At 41.2% G+C, this 20,936-nt stretch overlaps 1 protein-coding gene across 1 annotated transcript in view; it reads left to right on the forward strand.

Annotated features, from left to right (window-relative positions):
* LOC126426214 (bromodomain-containing protein 4-like) overlaps positions 1-19,824 on the forward strand; it is a 114,991-nt gene extending 95,167 nt beyond the window's left edge. Inside the window, exons 2-3 of the mRNA XM_050088321.1 lie at positions 18,994-19,193; positions 19,817-19,824. Coding sequence (XP_049944278.1) covers positions 18,994-19,193; positions 19,817-19,824 — 208 coding nt within the window. The remainder of the gene's footprint in view (positions 1-18,993; positions 19,194-19,816) is intronic.
* Positions 19,825-20,936: the final 1,112 nt, after the last annotated feature.

Consider the following 20,936-nt stretch of genomic DNA (forward strand, 5'->3'; position numbering starts at 1 on the left):
ACACGGTTTTTTTTGGTATAATCTCCTTGTAACACAGGCCATGAAGATCAGAGACAATGCTTCGATTGATCTAGCCCTCCTGTTTTGTTTCGTCCAGCGGTAGGCCGCCATTGTAGTACTGTCTGATAATTAACGTAAGTTTCATCGGTATTTTTGAAAAATATAATAGAAATTGTTATTAGAAAGTGTGTATTATTCACTTAGTTGTCACAATTTCAACCATTAATTACAATTAACAAAAATTTTACAGAACTTCGTAGTGCAGGGAGTTCATCTCCCCTAACAGGATTTAGTCGGCCATTACGATGATTGTATTATTTAATTAAAATTTCAAGTCACAATATTAAATGTAAATGCGAGAGCCTTCTCAATTTCGATCTTTCATTAATTTCGAAGTTAAAATTAATTTCAGTTACCAAAATTCACAGCACAGAATGAGTTCAGTGTGTTTCATTTTGGCCGCCTAACGTCAGACGAGATTCTCTCCAGTTTTGCCTTGCAAATAATGCACAAGAAATATTGAAAATCATTACATTCTGCAATATCTCAGTTACTCTTTATATAATTTGGTACATAAATAACGAGTAGCCCCTGACATCTTAAGTAATAGACCCCAGTACGTTGTCCTCGATGGTGAGTGTTCATAGGAGGTGAGGGTATCATCTGGAGTACCCCAGGGAAGTGTGGTAGGTCCGCTCTTGTTTTCTATCTACATAAATGATCTTTTGGATAGGGTGGATAGTAATGTGTTGCTGATTGCTGATGATGCTGTGGTGTACGGGAAAGTGTCGTCGTTGAGTGACTGTAGGAGGATACAAGATGACTTGGACAGGATTTGTGATTGGTGTAAAGAATGGCAGCTAACTCTAAATATAGATAAATGTAAATTAATGCAGATGAATAGGAAAAATAATCCTGTAATGTTTGAATACTCTATTAGTAGTGTAGCGCTTGACACAGTCACGTCGATTAAATGTTTGGGCGTAACATTGCAGAGCGATATGAAGTGGGACAAGCATGTAATGGCAGTTGTGGGGAAGGCGGATAGTCGTCTTCGGTTCATTGGTAGAATTTTGGGAAGATGTGGTTCATCTGTAAAGGAGACCGCTTATAAAACACTAATACGACCTATTCTTGAGTACTGCTCGAGCGTTTGGGACCCCTATCAGGTCGGATTGAGGGAGGACATAGAAGCAATTCAGAGGCGGGCTGCTAGATTTGTTACTGGTAGGTTTGATCATCACGTGAGTATTACGGAAATGCTTCAGGAACTCGGGTGGGAGTCTCTAGAGGAAAGGAGGCGTTCTTTTTGTGAATCGCTACTGAGGAAATTTAGAGAACCAGCATTTGAGGCTGACTGCAGTACAATTTTACTGCCGCCAACTTATATTTTGTGGAAAGACCACAAAGATAAGATAAGTGAGATTATGGCTCGTACAGAGGCATATAGGCAGTCATTTTTCCCTCGTTCTGTTTGGGAGTGGAACAGGGAGAGAAGATGGTAGTTGTGGTACGGGGTACCCTCCGCCATGCACCGTATGGTGGATTGCGGAGTATGTATGTAGATGTAGATTTAGATGAGACCCATATTAACAATTACAGTTTGCGTAATAATACGCAAATTTTCTTTTCTAAATAGCAGCGCTCACGCAAACTATTTATTAGAAGGCGGTGAGTCGCGCGCTGTATTTAAAAAATACTATATCGTACGTACTTCGGGGCAGCCGATGTCCGTACGAGTGTTATCGCGGTATAAGTTAATTAAAAGTCTCATGCTAGCCCACAATATTTAAAGCCACCCCAACCAAAATCATAAAATATATAATTATAAAAATAAAAATATAGACTTATACCGTGATAACCACCTGCACCCCTTCATGCTTGATGTCTTCCGCGACGGCGATGTCATCTTCAGCAGTATTATTGTCAGAACCGTACCACGATGGTTTGAGACACATTTACTCAACTCACGTTGATGACTCGGCGACTAAATTCGCCTGATGTAAATCCTATGGAGCCCATCTGAGTCGCTATAGGGCACCATCACCGCCTATAGAAATCAGTAGCCCTTCATTTATGCGAATTACATGACCTGTGAGTAGACATCTAATGCCACATAATTCCACAAAACTACCAACAAACTGTCGGATCCCTGATACGCAGAATCTGTGATATATTTCGGTCCAAAGACAGACAAAAAGGCTATTAAGCAGGTGGTCAAATTTGTTGGCTCATCTCTGTATACATGTGAACAAAAATCTAACCAATGGTCTCTTTTGAGAATTAATCGAGTAACGTACATAATATACTTGAAAACACCGATCGCTTTGAAATTAAATTATATCGGTGGAACCTGCACAAGATGATTTTAACACACTTTCTAGAATACAATTATAAGTCACTACAGGGTCTCCAACTGCTGCGAAAGAAAATCGGCACTACATGGCGCCATTTAACGTATACTGATGGAACTTTATCTCCAAAATGTATGTATCAAACACCCAACTGAGAACCAGAAGAGAGCTGTAAAAACTTTTGGTGTATGAGTGGTCAAAGTAACCAGGGCGATCAAGGTGTACCCGGTTTATAGTTCTGGTAAATTCAGCCGCAGAACGTCAATGACGAGGATTAGTCACAAAGTTTTAATTATCGCTTCGAAAAATAATGTTACTTAATCAATTATTTATTTCCAGGTAAATGTCCGCATTACCGATACATCCTAAAATTCCCACGCCAAAGTCTCTTGGCTCGCTGCTAGGGGAGGCAAGAAGAAGTAAAACAGAAAATAGATAAAGTTGAGTATAGTGTGGTAATTCCTTTTCTGCATTTTAAAATTACACGACAGTCCATACTCAGTTAGTGGAAATGTAAAACAGCAGCGCACCTTCACATGTCACAGTGGTTAGGTAGCGCAGACGCTTCAATTGTAGTCCGACAAGCCTGAATGACGAAGAATGAAGTGGCAGACCGTCTCTCTATGAAGAACCAGGAATCGCTAGATAACTGGAGGTCCTTGTACTCGAAGATCAGCGTATCATAATCTAGAAGCGAGTGTAAAAAGTGAAAATCAGCCATTGGTCAATTTTGAACATCTTGAACGACATTTTGAACACGACGAAGTCCGCAAACTGCTAGGTTTCACGATTGCTCACACCATTCAAAAAGCACTCGTGTAAGGTCATCCCAGATTTCCTTAGCCGCCCAGTCGTCACACATGAGTGGTCGGTGTATCACTATAGATCCGAGATAATGGAGCAAAGCAAACAGTGGAAACAACTTTCTGGTAAGGGCAACCACAGATCAAAGACATTATGAATAACAGTAACAACACTCAATAACCATTCTAATTGTCATAAAAGTTATAACAATTAAATAGTTAAGAATTACGAGGTATTTCCAAACGCTTCATAGGTGTATGAAGGTGGTTTATACGCAATTACCGGTTTCACGTCAGTATAGACGCATCTGTCAAGAATACAAATCATTCTGTGAAATTTTTTAAATAGTAGACATACAGAATCATAGTGTTGGCATTCAACAAAAAGCAGTGACAAATATTCACAGCGGTTACACAGGGTATTTCAGAAAGGACTTTACAGATTTAAAAATTAATTTAAATTTATTGAACGAATATATAAAGCTGGGTTTAGTATTATTTTGTAGGGAAAACCTCAAGTTTCTTTACCTTAAACTACATATGTTATATGTGGCTTCTGTTGGTTATCCTGCACACATTCCATCGGAAGTAAATTCTTCCCAAACTCGCTGTAGCATTGCAGGTGTAACTTGCTAAGTGGCGACGTAAATTCTTGCTCTGAGTTTAGGTAGAGAAGCCGGCACAGGAAGTACAAACACGATACCCTTGATGGATCCCGACAAAAAAAAAATAAAAAAATTAATTGATGTCAGGTCTGGGAAACGTGGAGGCCATGCAAGACATTTCACATGTGTTGGTTGGTTGGTTTGGGGAAGGAGACCAGACAGCGTGGTCATCGGATTAGGGAAGGATTGGGAAGGAAGTCGGCCGTGCCCTTTCAGAGGAACCATCCCGGCATTTGCCTGGAGTGATTTAGGGAAATCACGGAAAACCTAAATCAGGATGGCCGGACGCGGGATTGAACCGTCGTCCTCCCGAATGCGAGTCCAGTGTTTAACCACTGCGCCAGCCCGCTCGGTTTTCACATGTGTTACCGAGCACCCTGTTTCTGTAGAACATTTACGCCACTCATAAATTGTAGACCTAGTAGGGGGATCTCTAGCGTACTTGGTACGGAAATTACGATGAACAGTTGTAGCCGACTTCGATTTTCAAACCAAAACACAGAGATAGTACCCCCGGGTCCAGTGAAGGCAGCCATCTTTAACGCAACTGCCGCTTGCGCTCCTCACGGTGCGATTCGGCACTAGTGAACTACGCGAAACAAAACTTGATGTATTTCCCTACAAAGTAACAGTACAATCACCTCTGTTGGTACTATGAATTAATTTATATGTAGTCTCAAAGTTGTGAAGTCCTTTTTGAAACGCCCTATACTTCGATAATCTATTGTAGAGGGACAAAGATGAAGGCCTAGCTTTCGGTAACATAACCACTTTTAAGAGACAAACTACATTACATAACTTTAAGAAATCGATAATTTATTCCAGATATGAAATGAACAAAAGACATAATTTGCTTTCCATCTGTACCTCAATATTGTAAAATTATGTGAGTGCTATGCAATTGATAAATTAACTCCTAGTAGCTACCGTGACAATTCAGATTATCAATATTCTATAGGAATTGTAATGTCTCAGTTCTATCTGATTAGTCAAAGTTCAACCTGGGACTCACTATAATGCCTGTATAATGTGTCTTTCTTCCAACACATTTAAAACATTTCCTTTTATATCCTTAAATACAATACGCAAGTTCTTTTCGATGATGGAAATAGTGACCCGTTTCTTTTAGTTGAGCTGCGACAGATGATTTGGGGCAGGCGATGTTTAAGTGTTCTTTAAACTGTACATTGAAACTGCACCCAGTCTGACCTACATATTTCTGGTAGCAGTAATTCCATGCAATCTCATAAAACCCAGAACCCTTGCATTTATTGTATTCAGCCTTATCGTTGTGCTTGTATCTGCTACTAACATCCATCGGAATAAAAAATGCTGGACGGACATTTTTCTTTATTTAGCTTTCTGCCAAAATATTCCGATACACTTCCGAAATAATAACTGGGTCTGACATTATTCTGGCCTGATGGATGTAACGATATGGCTGAACCTAAACAGCTCGCCGAATGGACTGAGCAAGCGAATCTTTTCTTGCTGAGTACCTCTTCATTCATCTTATCCATTAAATCTCTATCGTAACCATTCGATGCCGCTATCTACTGAATACTTCGGTATTCTTGTTGAAAGACTTCCTTTTAAGCGGTATGCTATGTAAACGGTGGAACAGTGCTCTGTAAGCTGGCTTTTGAACTTAAGAGTATGACGAGAACTGGTAGCAGTAGGCTTCCGAAAAGGATCAAAAAAGAAAGTAGCTCCTTCCATACTGGCAGGTAGGTCCAAATGCGGTAAGAGTTTATCCACAGAATGTTAGACTGAAAACAGAATTTCATACTACAGAGAGTTCAGACGATGTACAAACTGGTTACATCATAGTTTGAACCTCTGTTAGGCATAAATACATCATCTACACATCGCAACCACAAAATAATCCTATCGTTATGCTCTTGGGATCGGTGAATTTACTGATGTTCAAAGTGTGTCAGGTAGACGTTGGCAAGACAATTAGGCATTGCGAGTCCACTCTCTTGAGTGCACATACAATCTCAAAACTTAAAATAACTTAATTTCAGAAAAGTGTCTAACAACTGTAAAACTTCTACCAACTCACCTTCTGAATTTTCATTAAATGCACGTAAATTCCTGGCTACGATTTCCTGAACACGTTTTGTAAAGATGGTCGAATACATGTTTCTGTCATCAAGCCACACCATACTGGTATACTTACCTGTGAATGTTCATAAATTCAGTATTCTCTACTTCGGATTACGGTCTGAGCGGGATGCTTGAAGTATTTATTAATATACCCAGCCAACAGTCTTTCTGACTCGTAACCACCACCATTACGAATATTCAAATTGGAAAGACGGGGAAATTATCATTGTGGATTTCAATGGTCGCCCTTACTTTAGGTGCAGAAGGTTTCGTAGAAATGAGAGTACGTTTATCAAAAACTTTAGTAGTTTCCAGATGTTTCTTCAGACATGCGACATGCTTTTTACTTTCATCGGTGCCCACTATAATAGAATTATTTACCACCAGTTTTTTTAATGCTACGTACAGTAATATTATCATTAAAAGTTATAATTACTTATACCCTCAGATTGCGGAGACACCATGTATTGAGAACAATTTTATTAAGAGCAACCACTATCTCATTTCTTTTAGCAGTAGTTAGAGAATCACCATCTATAACCGACGTTGGATGCGCTACCAGAGAATCCATTTGAAGCTCTGATGCCTATTGGTTAGTATTATGATCTAAACCCTTGTTCAACAATAGTGTTTCTCTTTCATTGAAACTAATCTCAGAGCTATTCCTCATGCGTGATGGAAATTAAAAAATGGTTCAAATGGCCCTGAGCACTATGGGACTCAATTTCTGAGGTCATTAGTCCCCTAGAACTTAGAACTAGTTAAACCTAACTAACCTAAGGACATCACAAACATCCATGCCCGAGGCAGGATTCGAACCTGCGACCCTAGCGGTCTTGCGGTTCCACACTGCAGCGCCTTTAACCGCACGGCCACTTCGGCCGGCTGAAAATTAAAAATCATACTGTGGGGCACTAGTATAGAGATACTGGCAACCGTCGGACAACAGCCTACTCGTATTACTAAGGTGTGTGCCTAATAGATTTTCCTTAACTCGTGTTACGCAACTGTGCAATACTCAAATACTACTCCTATGGTAATTTATAATACTGAGGTAGTGGTGTACAGCGGATTACATTTTATTTTTCATTCTGTATCTACAATAAACTACGGATCTTTTAAAGTTATGTAACGCGATCCCCAGTCTTCAGTTGTTTTCCTAGTTATGATTTCATCCTTGCAGCTGTTCTTGTGTTTACTTTGTTCTCCTCTTTGGCACCGCAGCCTTCCGCCTTCCAGTGTACTTCTGGCCTCCACGAGTTGCCTACACAACATCGGCCTGTTAGCAATACGGCGGAAGAACGCACATCACAGCAGCTTTTAAGATTCGCTTGTATTGGTTTCATACAGCTGGCGTCTGCCGGATCTTATGATATATCCTACTGTGTGTTACCCGGTAAGCTATTTTTCAGACTTTTTCCAATCTCGACGTTTCTGTTCCAGGCTAGAATACTATTTTTTGAAGGATATTCTCCATGTCCTTATGCTACTTTCCCTAGACATTAGTCAATTCATAATAGTGTCCCATTTATTATTAGTTTCTCTCTTACCTTTTTCTAGACCTGGGTCTTTCAGCAGTCACGTTTTGTACTTTTTGACAAGCGTCATTTGCGTCTACTTAATTTTATTACGAGAAGTCACCAATGTGGTTTCGCTCTTAACGTGGATAACTTCCCGAAATCTGGGACTCGGTAATTGTTTCTCTACATTACGGTAATGCGTTCCCGTAAGTTACATGAACATTGGCTACGCAGGGGAAGCTCAGGTCTCACACTGTATGAAGGTACTTTATTCGCAGCTACCAGTTTCACGTCGGTATAGATGCATCTTTGTTTACTCGTTAAGACGAGGTGATTTACTGAACATCCAAACGTTTGTATCAAGTAAATCATCGTTGGCTACCCCTCGTATGTGCAGAACTACGAACTGAAATCATGATTCATAGTATGATGGATAAAATAAAGCAAAATGTACCTACTTGAGCCGTGTAGCGAGTATCGATAGCTCGCGCCCGCTCCTGAGTTCCTCAGGTTTTGCTCCAGAGAGCGCTAGCCGCTAAGGAACGCGCTTGGCACTGAGGGCGACAGAGCTTGGACCAGGACAGCCGCTTGACGAGGCTTCTGCCTCGTCCGAGGCTGCTTCTTCCGACTGAGTCCGGGGTTCGCTACCCACATAACGCGAGCTCGCTGGACATGTGAAACGAGAGGGCAGGGTGCAGCTGGTAGGGTGGAGCAGCGGGTGACCGACAGCAGCGGCAGTCCGCCTTCAGTAGCTGAGGTAGAAGGCTTTCCGTCTGGCCACGGACACGCAGATCGTGGCCGATTACGCTGGTACCCATAGCACATCAGGTCAGCAGCACCCCGTCAGCCAAGGAGCGGGTTGGAAGTCGTGTGCGCAGCTGCTCTCGGAGGAAAGAACCATCGGCTGCGAGGGCACGCCACCACACCTGAGGGAGTCCGCTGCCACCGGCAGGCCGCTGCCAATAGACTGTACCGGCTGCGCGCTATTTATGATCTGATTTAAATCACGGTCGCTCGGCAGTTTTGTGTGACCCGGAATGATGTTATCACGAATTGGTATCCAGTTTTGGCAGGCATGTAGTGAGACACATTTAGTAATTGTCTCACCTGCGTGAAGCTTGTAATGGTTCTTTATTTACGTGACCATTACGGCACTCCAACCCCAGTTCTCGATACCAGTAATATCGTACTACTTTTCTGCGAAGCAACAGACATTTTTGTGACAATATTCACATTTGGTTTTATTAATGTATAGGTACTCCAATGTATCGATATATTACAGTGATATGGTTCTTGTGTGTATTCATTTCTGTGAGACTGTCATAATCTTTGACTTACTTGTAATCCTTTTGGCGCGAATGCGAAGAGAGCAGTCTTTGTTTCACTTTGCAGAAGTTGTTATTTCGCTTTGTTAAAGACCAGTCAAGTCTTGTGTTTGGTTAAAGTGGAAATTAAATATATGAAGATTGGTACAAAATTGTTTTCTTGATGATGTGACAATTAAGAAGAAGTATATGTGAATTTACAAGAAGTTTAATAAAAATGTGGATCGTGAACACCAAGTCAAAAATTATTTCTACCATGCCATTGTTCTGATCTGGGATTGTTTGATCATTAAGAATTTCCTGAATAACGCGTTTGTTTTCAAATATTGCTAAAATACAGATCTGGACCTTCTAGCAGTCAAAGTGGAATCACCCTAGAACCAACAAGATGAGCCATAACAACTTCCACGAAATCTACGTGGGAATCCATTCAATATAAGTGCCAAAATTATTGACTTTTTTACAGTGACTTCATTATTTCCATTCTGACGATACCATCTACAGTCAATAGCTTTATTGTTGCCCGATTATGCGAACATATGCTTCGTGAGCAACATTATTAATCTGATTTATAACCTACTTTGCAAGTGGTTGTATTGTTAGAAGCTGCAGTTCTGTGTTTAGACTAAATATGTATTAATTCTAAAGCACTCAGAGGTTCAGCGTGCGACCTATAGTACGACTCAGTCTCTCGTGGTACATATTTGTCAATGGGTTTTATTCTTGTTTCCAGTCTTTAATAATTTTCTCTGAGGGTTATTTAAATTGTGTTGTTGTTGCATGCCTAACATTAATTCTACCTTTTTATGTAACATGGCCCCAAGTCGAAACTAGTTTGTGTGCTATTAATCATCTTTTCTGCGAATTATGTTTTGGTGCTAGGGCAGCAAACTGTGATCCCATTGAGGGGTTGTTGTTCAATTGTAAATTTTACCGGACGTTATTGAACTGTCTGTGTTCATTCATTTAACTGTAACAGTGGGACGTTACCTTGCAAACTTGGCATCCGCCTGTTACTTGAATTCTATTGATTATGTTCTTTTGAGGAAGTGCTTTGATTGTACTATATGCCACCACCTTCATAATGAGCCTTTTAGAAGAATGTGTTATTCAATCTCCGGTCAACTCATATATATCTTTAAATTGTTTGCTTTAGTAACAGTCTCAGTTGGCCTCTCTATTTGCCTATATGTCTTAAGATAAATTTGCATATATGTTTAATAAGTACCCAGTACTTGCGTTACCCGACCAATGTGTTCGTTGGCGACTCCAGTCTATATGGCGACGTCGGGGTTTGATTCCTGTCTCTGTGTCACTGGGGAGTGGGCTGGCCGTATTGAACCAGACGGTCTTTTACCTTATTATTTATGCCTCCAAGCAGCGGGGAATTTAATAAATTGTGTTATTCTTTAGAATTATGTTCAGTTTCCACTTGTCCTGTCCTATTCCCTTTGTAGTGTAATAAATATCGTAACTATTGTACTTATTCACATTTTTGTACACCGTCACGATTTTTCCTTTGCATTGCACTTTGATGATCCAAATAAATTATTTTTCCCAGCTTCCTAGTCCTCGACAGCTTATCACCCACCCTACTAATCTGTACCTTCATCTGATGAAGGTTTTCCGTTAATTTCTGTTCTCATCAATGTACTCAATGACCCGCATGAGATAGTGTTACACGGCAAGATTCGCCTAACCGTCTCACCCCAGATAATTCCTGAACAATTGAAGACAATCTTTTTTTAATCAGATTAGTTGTATGAAAATCGTCACTAAAAGACATACAGTACATTTTCACAACTATATTAACTACCGAAACATTGGTATGAATTACACTTTTCTGAACAGAACTATAATAATTTCTGATGTTAGCATCAGAGTTCTTAAAGAGACGAATTCAACTACCTTTCACTCTTAAAAATCCGATTAAAGTTTCGGAGACATTAAAGTTTTTAGAAATTTACCTGTTTATAATTCAAAGCGATTGATGTCTTACGCATTAGAGTGAAACGCCGTTCAAATTCTCTCTTTTCCAGGTACGACACTAGCAGCAAAAAACTTTCAAAGTTCCATTTGAGAAAGCAGAGTTCATGCCGACACCTCTGTAATTAATACAGCTATTAAAACACGGTTACAATACCTTAAACGGTTCCTGAAAAATTCAAGGTGAACGGCTTAGTGGAACTGCTTCATTTGTCCTGCGTAAATTTTTTCTAGATATCAGTATTATTTACTATTCTTATGTATCCTCCCTCACTTTAAAGTTAAGCACGAGACTATCTTCTCTTCTCCTACTCATAATTCACCAGTTCATTCTTAATTGCCATATCTCTAGACCTGTTAGTACGCAGGCGGTTTCAGCAGTTATTACAGTGTTCCTTATTCTCGACTAAAAGGGGATGTCACTCGAGAAAGTTAAAATTAACATCTGTCGGCCCTAAGAAATAGGTCCTGTTTTGAAATTTTCCTTCGGATCCTTCATTGCTCCTTCAGTATACAAGTTGATAAACACTACCGCGCCGGCCGAAGTGGCCGTGCGGTTAAAGGCGCTGCAGTCTGGAACCGCAAGACCGCTACGGTCGCAGGTTCGAATCCTGCCTCGGGCATGGATGTTTGTGATGTCCTTAGGTTAGTTAGGTTTAACTAGTTCTAAGTTCTAGGGGACTAATGACCTCAGCAGTTGAGTCCCATAGTGCTCAGAGCCATTTGAACCATTTTTGAAACACTACCGCTAAACTACAAAGCCTGGCATGAACTCGTACCATTTTTCTACTGTTGTGATTCTACTGTCATTTTTTATATAATATAGATTACTTGGCTGTGATGCTTGCAACTTTCCGAACGGTTTCATCATCATTATCATCAGTATACATTTGAAATCCACTGTTGGATACAGACCTGATCTAAATTTTTCCCTGCCTTACCATCTATACTTCATAATGGAAGCGAGAATTACAAAAATTAAAAATTCATTCGTAAGAGATTTTCACCTGCAAAAAGCATTCGATGGTATATAAAGTAATGCAACGTTCTCGATAAGTAGATACCGCCATAGGGGAATTAAGGTAATATACAATACTAGTGAATCCGACAATGCTTCCCTGTTGTAAAGTATGTGTGGAAATTCGATACAGTTCCTTACATCCTTCCCTTCCCGTCTCTCTGTCCATTTCCTCTTCTCTTCCTTTTTTATTCTGTCCATCTTCTCTTTCCCCCCTCTCTTCCTGTAACCTTGAGCCTTGTTAACTGTTATTGCAAACAAAACCTTGATTGGGAGCAAAAGTCTCTTAAAATGAATGGGTCTGTCGGTTTGGGTTATCGGCATACGAGCTATGACAGAGAGATCAGTAAACAGGTAGCAACACATAGCTAGCCGTAAATGTAACTTCTCTGTTTTGACAGAAAGAAAACAAAGGAACGTCTTCTTATGTGTACTATGTTTCTGTACAATGACATAAAAGGAGAAAGAATGTGGTTATATGGGAGAAGTCGTTTGTCTAATGGTTTAACTCCCTCCCCTTCTGTCCTAGTTAAAACTGACCGTGAGAAAGAAAACGGAGCCGCACACTTCGATAGTACAGCATAGCATTTCCCTTCTCGTAATAGGTTTTCCAAGAAAACGTGTGTATTTTTGTCTATAAATTGCACCCGATGTCCGACTGGGTGCTTATTAGAATATCGTATAAGAATTTGAAGTAAATTGGTGAAGTACAGGGTGTACATAAAGTCCAGGAACACTTTCAATTATTTATTGCAAAAGAACTAAACATTGTAGAGATGTCATACATATTGCATTTTGAAGAGAAACTCTGAAAGTTTTTTTTTTTCCAAACGTTCGATATGCGAACCATGAGTGACCCGGCAGACGTCATACGGTAATGGAATTCTTGCCTAGCGGTGGTCTATACACCAGACCGTTAATGTGTCACCACAGAAAAAAGTCACACGGAGTGAGATCTGGTGATCGGGGAGGCCATTTCATGAAACAGCTGTCCCCCTCTGTAGCATGGCCGATCCATCGTTGGGGTACCCATGAACTTCACGATGGAAATTGGGTGGGCCCCCATCCTGCTGAAAGATGAACGAAGAGTCCGACTGCATTTGAGGCATCAGCCATTGCTACAATATGTCCAAGTAGGAATATCCAATGACAGTGCTCTCGGCGAAGAAGATTGGCATGTACAGTTTTCGACGTGACAAGGCACAAAAAAAATTACCTTTGGGGAATCACACCCAAATTCAATGCATTCGTGTGGATGCTTTCTACCCCAGATTCGACAATTATACCTGTTCACTCGCCCATTTATGTGAAAAGTGGCTTCATCGCTAAATATTAAGCGATCAACAATACCATCCCCATCCTTATTCAATTGTTGCAACTGTGAACAAAACTCAAAACTTTTGTCTTCGTCGTCGTCATTGAGCTTCTGCACTAGCTCCAATTTCAGTGGTTTCACACACAGCTTCTGTTGCAAGTCTTTCCACACTGTCATTGGAGCCATTTCGAGTTCACAGGATGCACGACGCAACGATTTCTTTGGACTCCTTATGAATGTCTCTCGTATGCGCTCCACATTCACTTCAGCCACACTGGGACGTCCTCTTCTCTTTACCGGGCACAAGCAACCCGTCGTAGCGAATTTGTTGTGCCAATGGTAAATGGCCTTCCTTGTTGGTGGCTTCTTACAATACTTGGTTCTAGTAGCACACTTGTTTTTGTCGAACTCCAACACACAGAAAGCTCGCTCCACATATTTGCGACTAGCGTTGACTATCGGCTGATTACCAAACTACGCTGTGGCGGTATACATGAAAAAACTTTCAGGGTATCTCTTCAAAATGACGTATGTATGATATCTGTACAATGTTTGGTTCCTTTGCAATAAATAATTCAAATTGTACCCAGACTTTATGTACATCCTGTACTTTCCGAGGTTTTTGCTAACAACGTTCCCCTGTTGCAGTGGTTCCCAACCTTTCGGTGACAGTTACCTCTGAATGTAATCAGGTATTATCTAGTACGGTACCGCGGCACCAGCACTAGCATCATCTATACTATAGCCTAGCTAATTTACAGTGAAAAAATTTGTTCTTTGAACGCTACTAGTTTTTGAGACATCAATAGATAAATAATTTTTAGTTTTTGCAGGTGTTTTATTAAACCACTACTTTTCTTAGAACAATGAAGCGATTCTCAGATCGTCGTGAGAGCTACCAAATCTCCTTCTGGGAAAATAAAGCTAACTATCCACATTAAAGTGTACACATGTTACAACACATGCTTCCTCTGTACAACTACTACCCCTAGTGACACAACTTTACCCGTACCCTGCATCCGCATTTCAAATCTCGCAAACTAAACTCAGTGCACTACACTTATTGCTCATAAATCACTTCCTCACTTTAGACCTTAATTTCTAATTCAGAGAGATTGGAAAACTTCAATGTTTTGTGCCTGACCACATTCGCTTACCAATATCTACATTTAACTGTCAAAAGCCATGGGGTGCCTCCTAATACCGTGTCGGACCTACTTTTGGCCGGCGTAGTGCAGCAGCTCAACACGCCATGGACTCAACAAGTCTTTGGAAGTCCCCTGCAGAAATAACGAGCCATGCTGCCTCCATAGCCGTCCATAATTGAGAAAACGTTTCCGGTGCAGGATGTTGTGCACGAACTGGCCTATCTGTTACGTCCCGTAGATGTTCAATGGGATTCGTTTCTGGCGATATGAGTGTCCAAATCATTCGCTCTAACTGTCCAGAATGTCCGTAAAAAGTTCATCGTTGTTTGGGAACATGAAATCCAAGGAAGGCTGCAAGTGGTCTGCAGGTAGCTGACCATAACTATTTCCCGTCAATGATTGTTCCAGTTGGACAAGAGGAACCAGTCCGTCCCATGTAAACACAGCCCACACCATTATGGAGCAACCTCCACCTTGCGCAGTGGTTTGTTTACAAACTGGATCCTTCGTTTCATGAGGTCTGCACCAAACGCGAACCCTAAAATCAGCTCTTAAGAACTGAAATGGGAATCTTCTGACAAGACCACCGTTTTCCAGTCGTTTGGCGTCCAGCCAGTTTGCTCACGGACTCAGGAGAGACGCTGCAGCCGATGTCGTGCAAAGGCATTCGCGTCAGTCGTCTGCTGCCATAGCCCATTGACGCCACATTTAGCTGCACGGATACGTTCGTCGCAGTACTGCTTGTCCGTTAGCGCTGACAGCTCTACGCAAACGCTGCTGCTCTCGGTCGTTAAGTGAAGGCCGTCGGCCACAGCGTTGTCCGTGGTTAGAACTAAAGCCTGAAATTTGCTATATAGGAATACTGAATTCACCGGTTATTTCAAAAATGGAATGTCCGGTGCTTCTAGCTCCAACAACCACTCCACGATCAAAGTTGTTTAATTCACGTCGTGCGCCATAATCACGCAGGAAACCTTTCTAGGTGAATCACCACCGCACAAATGATAGCTCCGCCAATGCACTGCCCTTTCACAGCTTATGTACGCGAAACTAGCGCCATCTTTATATGTGCACATTGCTAACCCATGGCTCTTTTTTTTTACCTCACTGTATGTCTACACTAACAATAAAACTGTAAAATTGTCCTGCCTGTGTGTGTTAGTTTGAAAAGGCTGATCTCCAAAATTACTGGACGAATTTTCGTGGAATTTTCACATGTGACTTGGAGCAGCTTGGAGCAACGTACAGACTTTATTTCATAAAAATAGGTGTTGTGTCGGCAGATTAGCCAACACAACGCACACTAATTGAGAGAGGAGGACGAAATGCACGCTATAAGCTCACGCAGGATAGCGTGAGGTCTGAAACAGGATACGTAATGAATGCTATAAAGAAAAGTACGTAGCTTCTGGAATACTTAACTTTAATCCATCATTTGTATATATCGTTCTTGATGAGACATGCTTCATACGATAACTATCAATTGCTATGGCGCCTTGCTAGGTCGTAGCCATTGACTTAGCTGAAGGCTATTCTAACTATCTTCTCTTCAAATAAACGAGGCTTCGTCAGTGTTGCCTCGCTAGCTAAGTCGTCCGTACAACTGGGGCGAGTGCTAGTAAGTCTCTCGAGACCTGCCGTGTGGTGGCGCTCGGTCTGCGATCACTGACAGTGGCGACACGCGGGTCCGACATGTACTAATGGACCGCGGCCGATTTAAAACTACCACCTAGCAAGTGTGGTGTCTGGCGGTCACAATAGGAACATGAGAAAAAAAGATATTGTAATTTACTTTTTTATCTAAACTCGAGTGTTCACAAGGTGAATATCCTCTCACCGATTTCATTCGTATTGGCAGGGCGTGTAGGGCACGACTGGGACTCCAATATATGTAAACAGTAAGGCGCAACTCTCAACCGTTTTCGAGAAAATCGTGTTTGAAAATTTTGGAGCAAAGTCTGGTGATCAGGAACATTACGCCAGCACCCCTCCTACAACAGCACAGGGTGTGCCCCGGCAGTTACCCACCAAAGTGCTGGCCACGGTCGGTGTTGTTAACATCTGACAAAAAACGGTGTATTCAACGAGGCAAGGAGTTTCGGACTGTTGGTCAGTCCTCTTAATTGATAACCTTACACTCAGAGGAAACTATCGAATTTAAATTTCTTGCGAGGAAATCTTAATATGCAGGCTCGTCTTGATGTGTTTTGTAAAAATGCTCTCATCAACTTGTTATCGATACATTATTCAGTCAGTACACGAAACCAGAGCAACAAAAGCCCACTGCTGTGAGCAAATAGCAGCTGCGTATATGGGTGGATGGCTTTAGAAAACATACAGGAAGGCCCATAGCGAAATAATTATTTTTTTCGAGACATCAGTGTCTTTCCGTTAGTTTTCTGGCTGGTGGGCATGGTGTGCTCCGATTTTCTCTCGTTTACCAATCTTTTCTTCTTAGAGTAGTATTTATACTGAAGGTCCTGAACGCTGTATCTGTTGGTGGTCCATTATTATTGTTTCCTCTGGGTTCTGTACAAGTTGTTTTTTTTTCTGAGATATTCCAACCATTCTGCTTTCTCGAACACTTTTTATGGGTCGGCAACTCCTGTGAAAGTATGTAGGTTGTTTCTAGGTTTTTCATTCATCAAGCACTAGGTGATAAGTCCGTTATTGCCCCGGTATTTATTTTGCCAGTTTCGTGTGAGAAAGGGAAACAAAAAATGAACTATACTTGTAGTGTAATATCGAAATAATTTCGTTTCCATGCATTCGCGAAAACACCTTTGAAATTCAAAAACTGTCGTAGAGAAAAATATGCATAACGCACAAAATATGGAAGTACAGCTGCTTCAGACGTTTCTATGGCAACGCCTCTTTATAGCTCCACCTACTGTTTTCGCCTACAGTCATCTGCGCTTCGCAGTTGAAGGCTATCGAAACCGCTGCCAGGTGTCAGGGATTTCGTTAAGTTAACTCAACTGTAGGATTGCCTCAATAGTAAAGAATAAATGTATTTTAACTTCGTGAATGATGCGGCATTCTTTCAGGCATCTCAGTGTATACGACAATTGAAATATTTATCGTAAAATGATATATTTATGTATGTAAATTTAGCGGCATATGTTGATACTGTCCACGAAATATGTCGGAACAGTTACTATCAAAGAAGATATAAATTTAAACGTCATGCACGATGCGGCAATTATTCATGTATCTCAATGTTTACGATGTGATAACTCCCGATCCATACAATGACATAATTTTGTAGATATTCCAATAATAATCATCATCATCATCATTTAAGACCAATTATGCCTTTCAACGTTCAGTCTGGAGCATAGTACCCCTTATAAAATTCCTCCATGATCCCCTATTCAGTGTTAACATTGGTGCCTCTTCTCATGTTAAGCCTATTACTTCAAAATCATTCTTAACTCAATCCAGGTACCTTCTCCTTGGTCTGCCCCGACTCCTCCTACCCTCTACTGCTGAACCCATGAGTCTCTCGGGTAACCTTGCTTCTCCCATGCGTGTAACATGACCGCACCATCTAAGCCTGCTCGCCCTGACTGCTACATCTATAGCGTTCATTCCCAGTTTTTCTTTGATTTCCTCGTTGTGGACACCCTCCTGCCACTGTTCCCATCTACTAGTACCTGCAATCATCCTAGCTACTTTCATATCCGTATCGTCAACCTTATTGATAAGGTAACCTGAATCCACCCAGCTTTCGCTTCCGTACAAGAAAGTTGATCGAAAGATTGAACGGTGCACAGATAACTTAGTCTTGGTACTGACTTCTTTCTTGCAGAAGAGAGTAGATCGTAGGTGAGCGCTCACTGCATTAGCTTTGCTACACATCGCTTCCAGTTCTTTCACTATGTTGCCATCCTGTGAGAATATGCATCCTAAGTACTTGAAACCGTCCACCTGTTCTAACTTTGTTCCTCCTATTTGGCACTCAATCCGTTTATATCTCTTTCCCACTGACATTAATTTCACTTTGGAGATGCTAATCTTCATACCATAGTCCTTACATTTCTGATCTACCTCTGAAATATTACTTTGCACACTTTCAATCGAATCTGCCATCACAACTAAGTCATCCGCATATGCGAGACTGCTTATTTTGTGTTCACATATCTTAATCTCACCCAGCCAGTCTATTGTTTTCAACATATGATCCATAAATAATATGAACAACAGTGGAGACAGGTTACAGCCATGAACTCAATTTACCGTCAACTCTAACTGCTGCCTGACTATCTATGTAAAGACCTTTAATTGCTTGCAAAAGTTTGCCTCCTATTCCATAATCTCGTAGAACAATCTGTGTGAAAAATGTTGCGAATATAGTTGCTAGCAAATAAGTAAGAAATTTAAACACCATGCATGGTGCGGCAATTTATCACGCATATCAGTGTTTATGATGTCATATCTCGGAAAACATAATAGGTACGTAGTTCTTACCCCGACAGCGATTGTTGCCTGCTAGAAGGAGACATGTATACGAAGTCTGGTTGAAATCGGTCCAGTGATATAGGAGATGTGGAACATACGTACGTACTCATACATACATCCATATTTATAATACGTATGGGTTAGTAGTTTTATAAAGGATTAATAAAGTTTGTGTGTGTGTGTGTGTGTGTGAGAGAGAGAGAGAGAGAGAGAGAGAGAGAGAGAGAGAGAAAGGGAGTGTGCGCTCGCTTCTGAGAGGAGACGGAGAGAAAGAGAGGGCGTGGAGCAGCGGACGTTTAGCTCTGGCAACTGTGCCGGTGGCGGAGCAGCCCGTCGCTAATCCGGCCACGCCGCCACATAGCGAGCCGGCCGCTCCGAGCTGTCAGGCTGTGGCGGGCCTGGTCCTCGCGAGAGCCCGCCGAGTCAAAGACCGGCCGCCCCCGCCGCCCCCGCCTCCCACGTATGCTGGAGACGCGCCGCCCTCATTAGGTGAGCCGCCTGTGTAAACGCTGCCCCGCCTGCTCTGATAAGTTGGGCGCCGCTTGTTTTCCCGAGATTAAAAGCCACGCTTTTTTCGCCGGATGCCGACATCAAAGTCGTATCTTTGTGCGAGCGCGCTCGGCTTTTAGCATATTTTGCTGGTCGATTTACCCGCTGCAATTGCTTTCAGATCCGAGGCCAGTACGGATAAAGGGTCTTTCTCTGCCACAAAGCGCAGCGTCACGTCATTTCGCGTACGTTCTGTTTGACTTTCTTTTCGTTGCCTGAGTCCTCTATTAATCTTCATTTGCAATCTCAGCTACTGGGAAATTCGTAACAGCGCGAAACCTCATTTCAACAACTCATTTTACAGTAGGTCTGACGTATAATTGGTTTGCCTTTATCAACAGTAGTTGAAGCTACGGGAGTCAAATACTGGGACGAAATATTGCAATATTTTCTAGAAGCTAGCTCTGCACTTAATATTTGCCGTCAATAACAACTGTGTAACATAGAATATTACAAAACATACTTTACAACTTTACCATAACTTCATCTTCAATCAATGTAAATGTGATATCTTTGATTTGTCTCATGTACTAACAAACTAAATTGTTTTACATATGTTGCAGGTAACTGAACATAGGTCAGGTGCACGTTTAAGGAGATACGTTAGAATAAAATAACTTTTTTTTTTTAATTCTATTTATTTGGTCTCTAGTTCCCAGCGTTATTGAATATGTCTGCAAATTACATATTCACTTTTTACATTTGCAGCGAAGTTTAGATATATTCTACACTTTTTAATTAGTAACACAGGATTAATCCAAATAAGACAAACATACAAATTTTCTTATTATTATTACTATTATTCTTTCTGTATTATCTGATATAACACACTGATGTTCAGCATGTTAATAACTGACTCTCTGCCTCGTGATGACTGGGTGTTGTGTGATGTCCTTAGGTTAGTTAGGTTTAAGTAGTTCTAAGTTCTAGGGGACTGATGACCATAGATGTTAAGTCCCATAGTGCTCAGAGCCATTTGAACCATTTTTTAATAACTGAGAGTCGTATTTCTCGCATAATAAGTTTGTAGCATCGTCATTGGAAATACATAACTATTGGCCCTGGAGATTTACACACGACCAAATAATCAGTTATAAAATGAGTATGGGCAGTTTCTGTTTATGATATCAGTTGGCAGGTGTGCAACTATGGAGTCAATAAAGAAATTCGCTTTCTGTGGCTTCGTGTCTTCACATATCAGAATTTGGAGACGAATATGCGTTTCTTATCAGCATCTTGCAGTGTGGACATACAGAACGCGAATATCACCCACTACTATAATAACACAAAAGCGGCATGACAACACTGTGTAGAGATGTAATATTGATCAGTAACACAAAATCGACCAGTGTAGACCAAGTGCTACGATTATCCAATTATTTCACCATGGACGTGTCTCCAGAGGATTACCAGCACAGTCACATTATCAAATGAAGACAAATCACGAAATGCTGCATGCGCTTGCTTTTGGATACTCTTTTTTTTCGAATTATGCGATTATCACCATGGTGTCTGTTTCTCTTCCGTCTCTTGGAGTGAGGTGTGTCTGAAGCTATAGGTTTTTTGCCGACTTTCCTCACTATCTTGAAGATTTTTAGCTGGCGGTATGTTAAACAAGCTGGCCACTGTGGCCGAGTGGTTCTAGGTGCTTTAATCCGGAACCGCGCTGCTGCTTCGGTCGCA

Source organism: Schistocerca serialis, chromosome 1, assembly GCF_023864345.2.
Source record: "Schistocerca serialis cubense isolate TAMUIC-IGC-003099 chromosome 1, iqSchSeri2.2, whole genome shotgun sequence".
Taxonomy (NCBI): Eukaryota; Metazoa; Arthropoda; class Insecta; order Orthoptera; family Acrididae; genus Schistocerca; species Schistocerca serialis.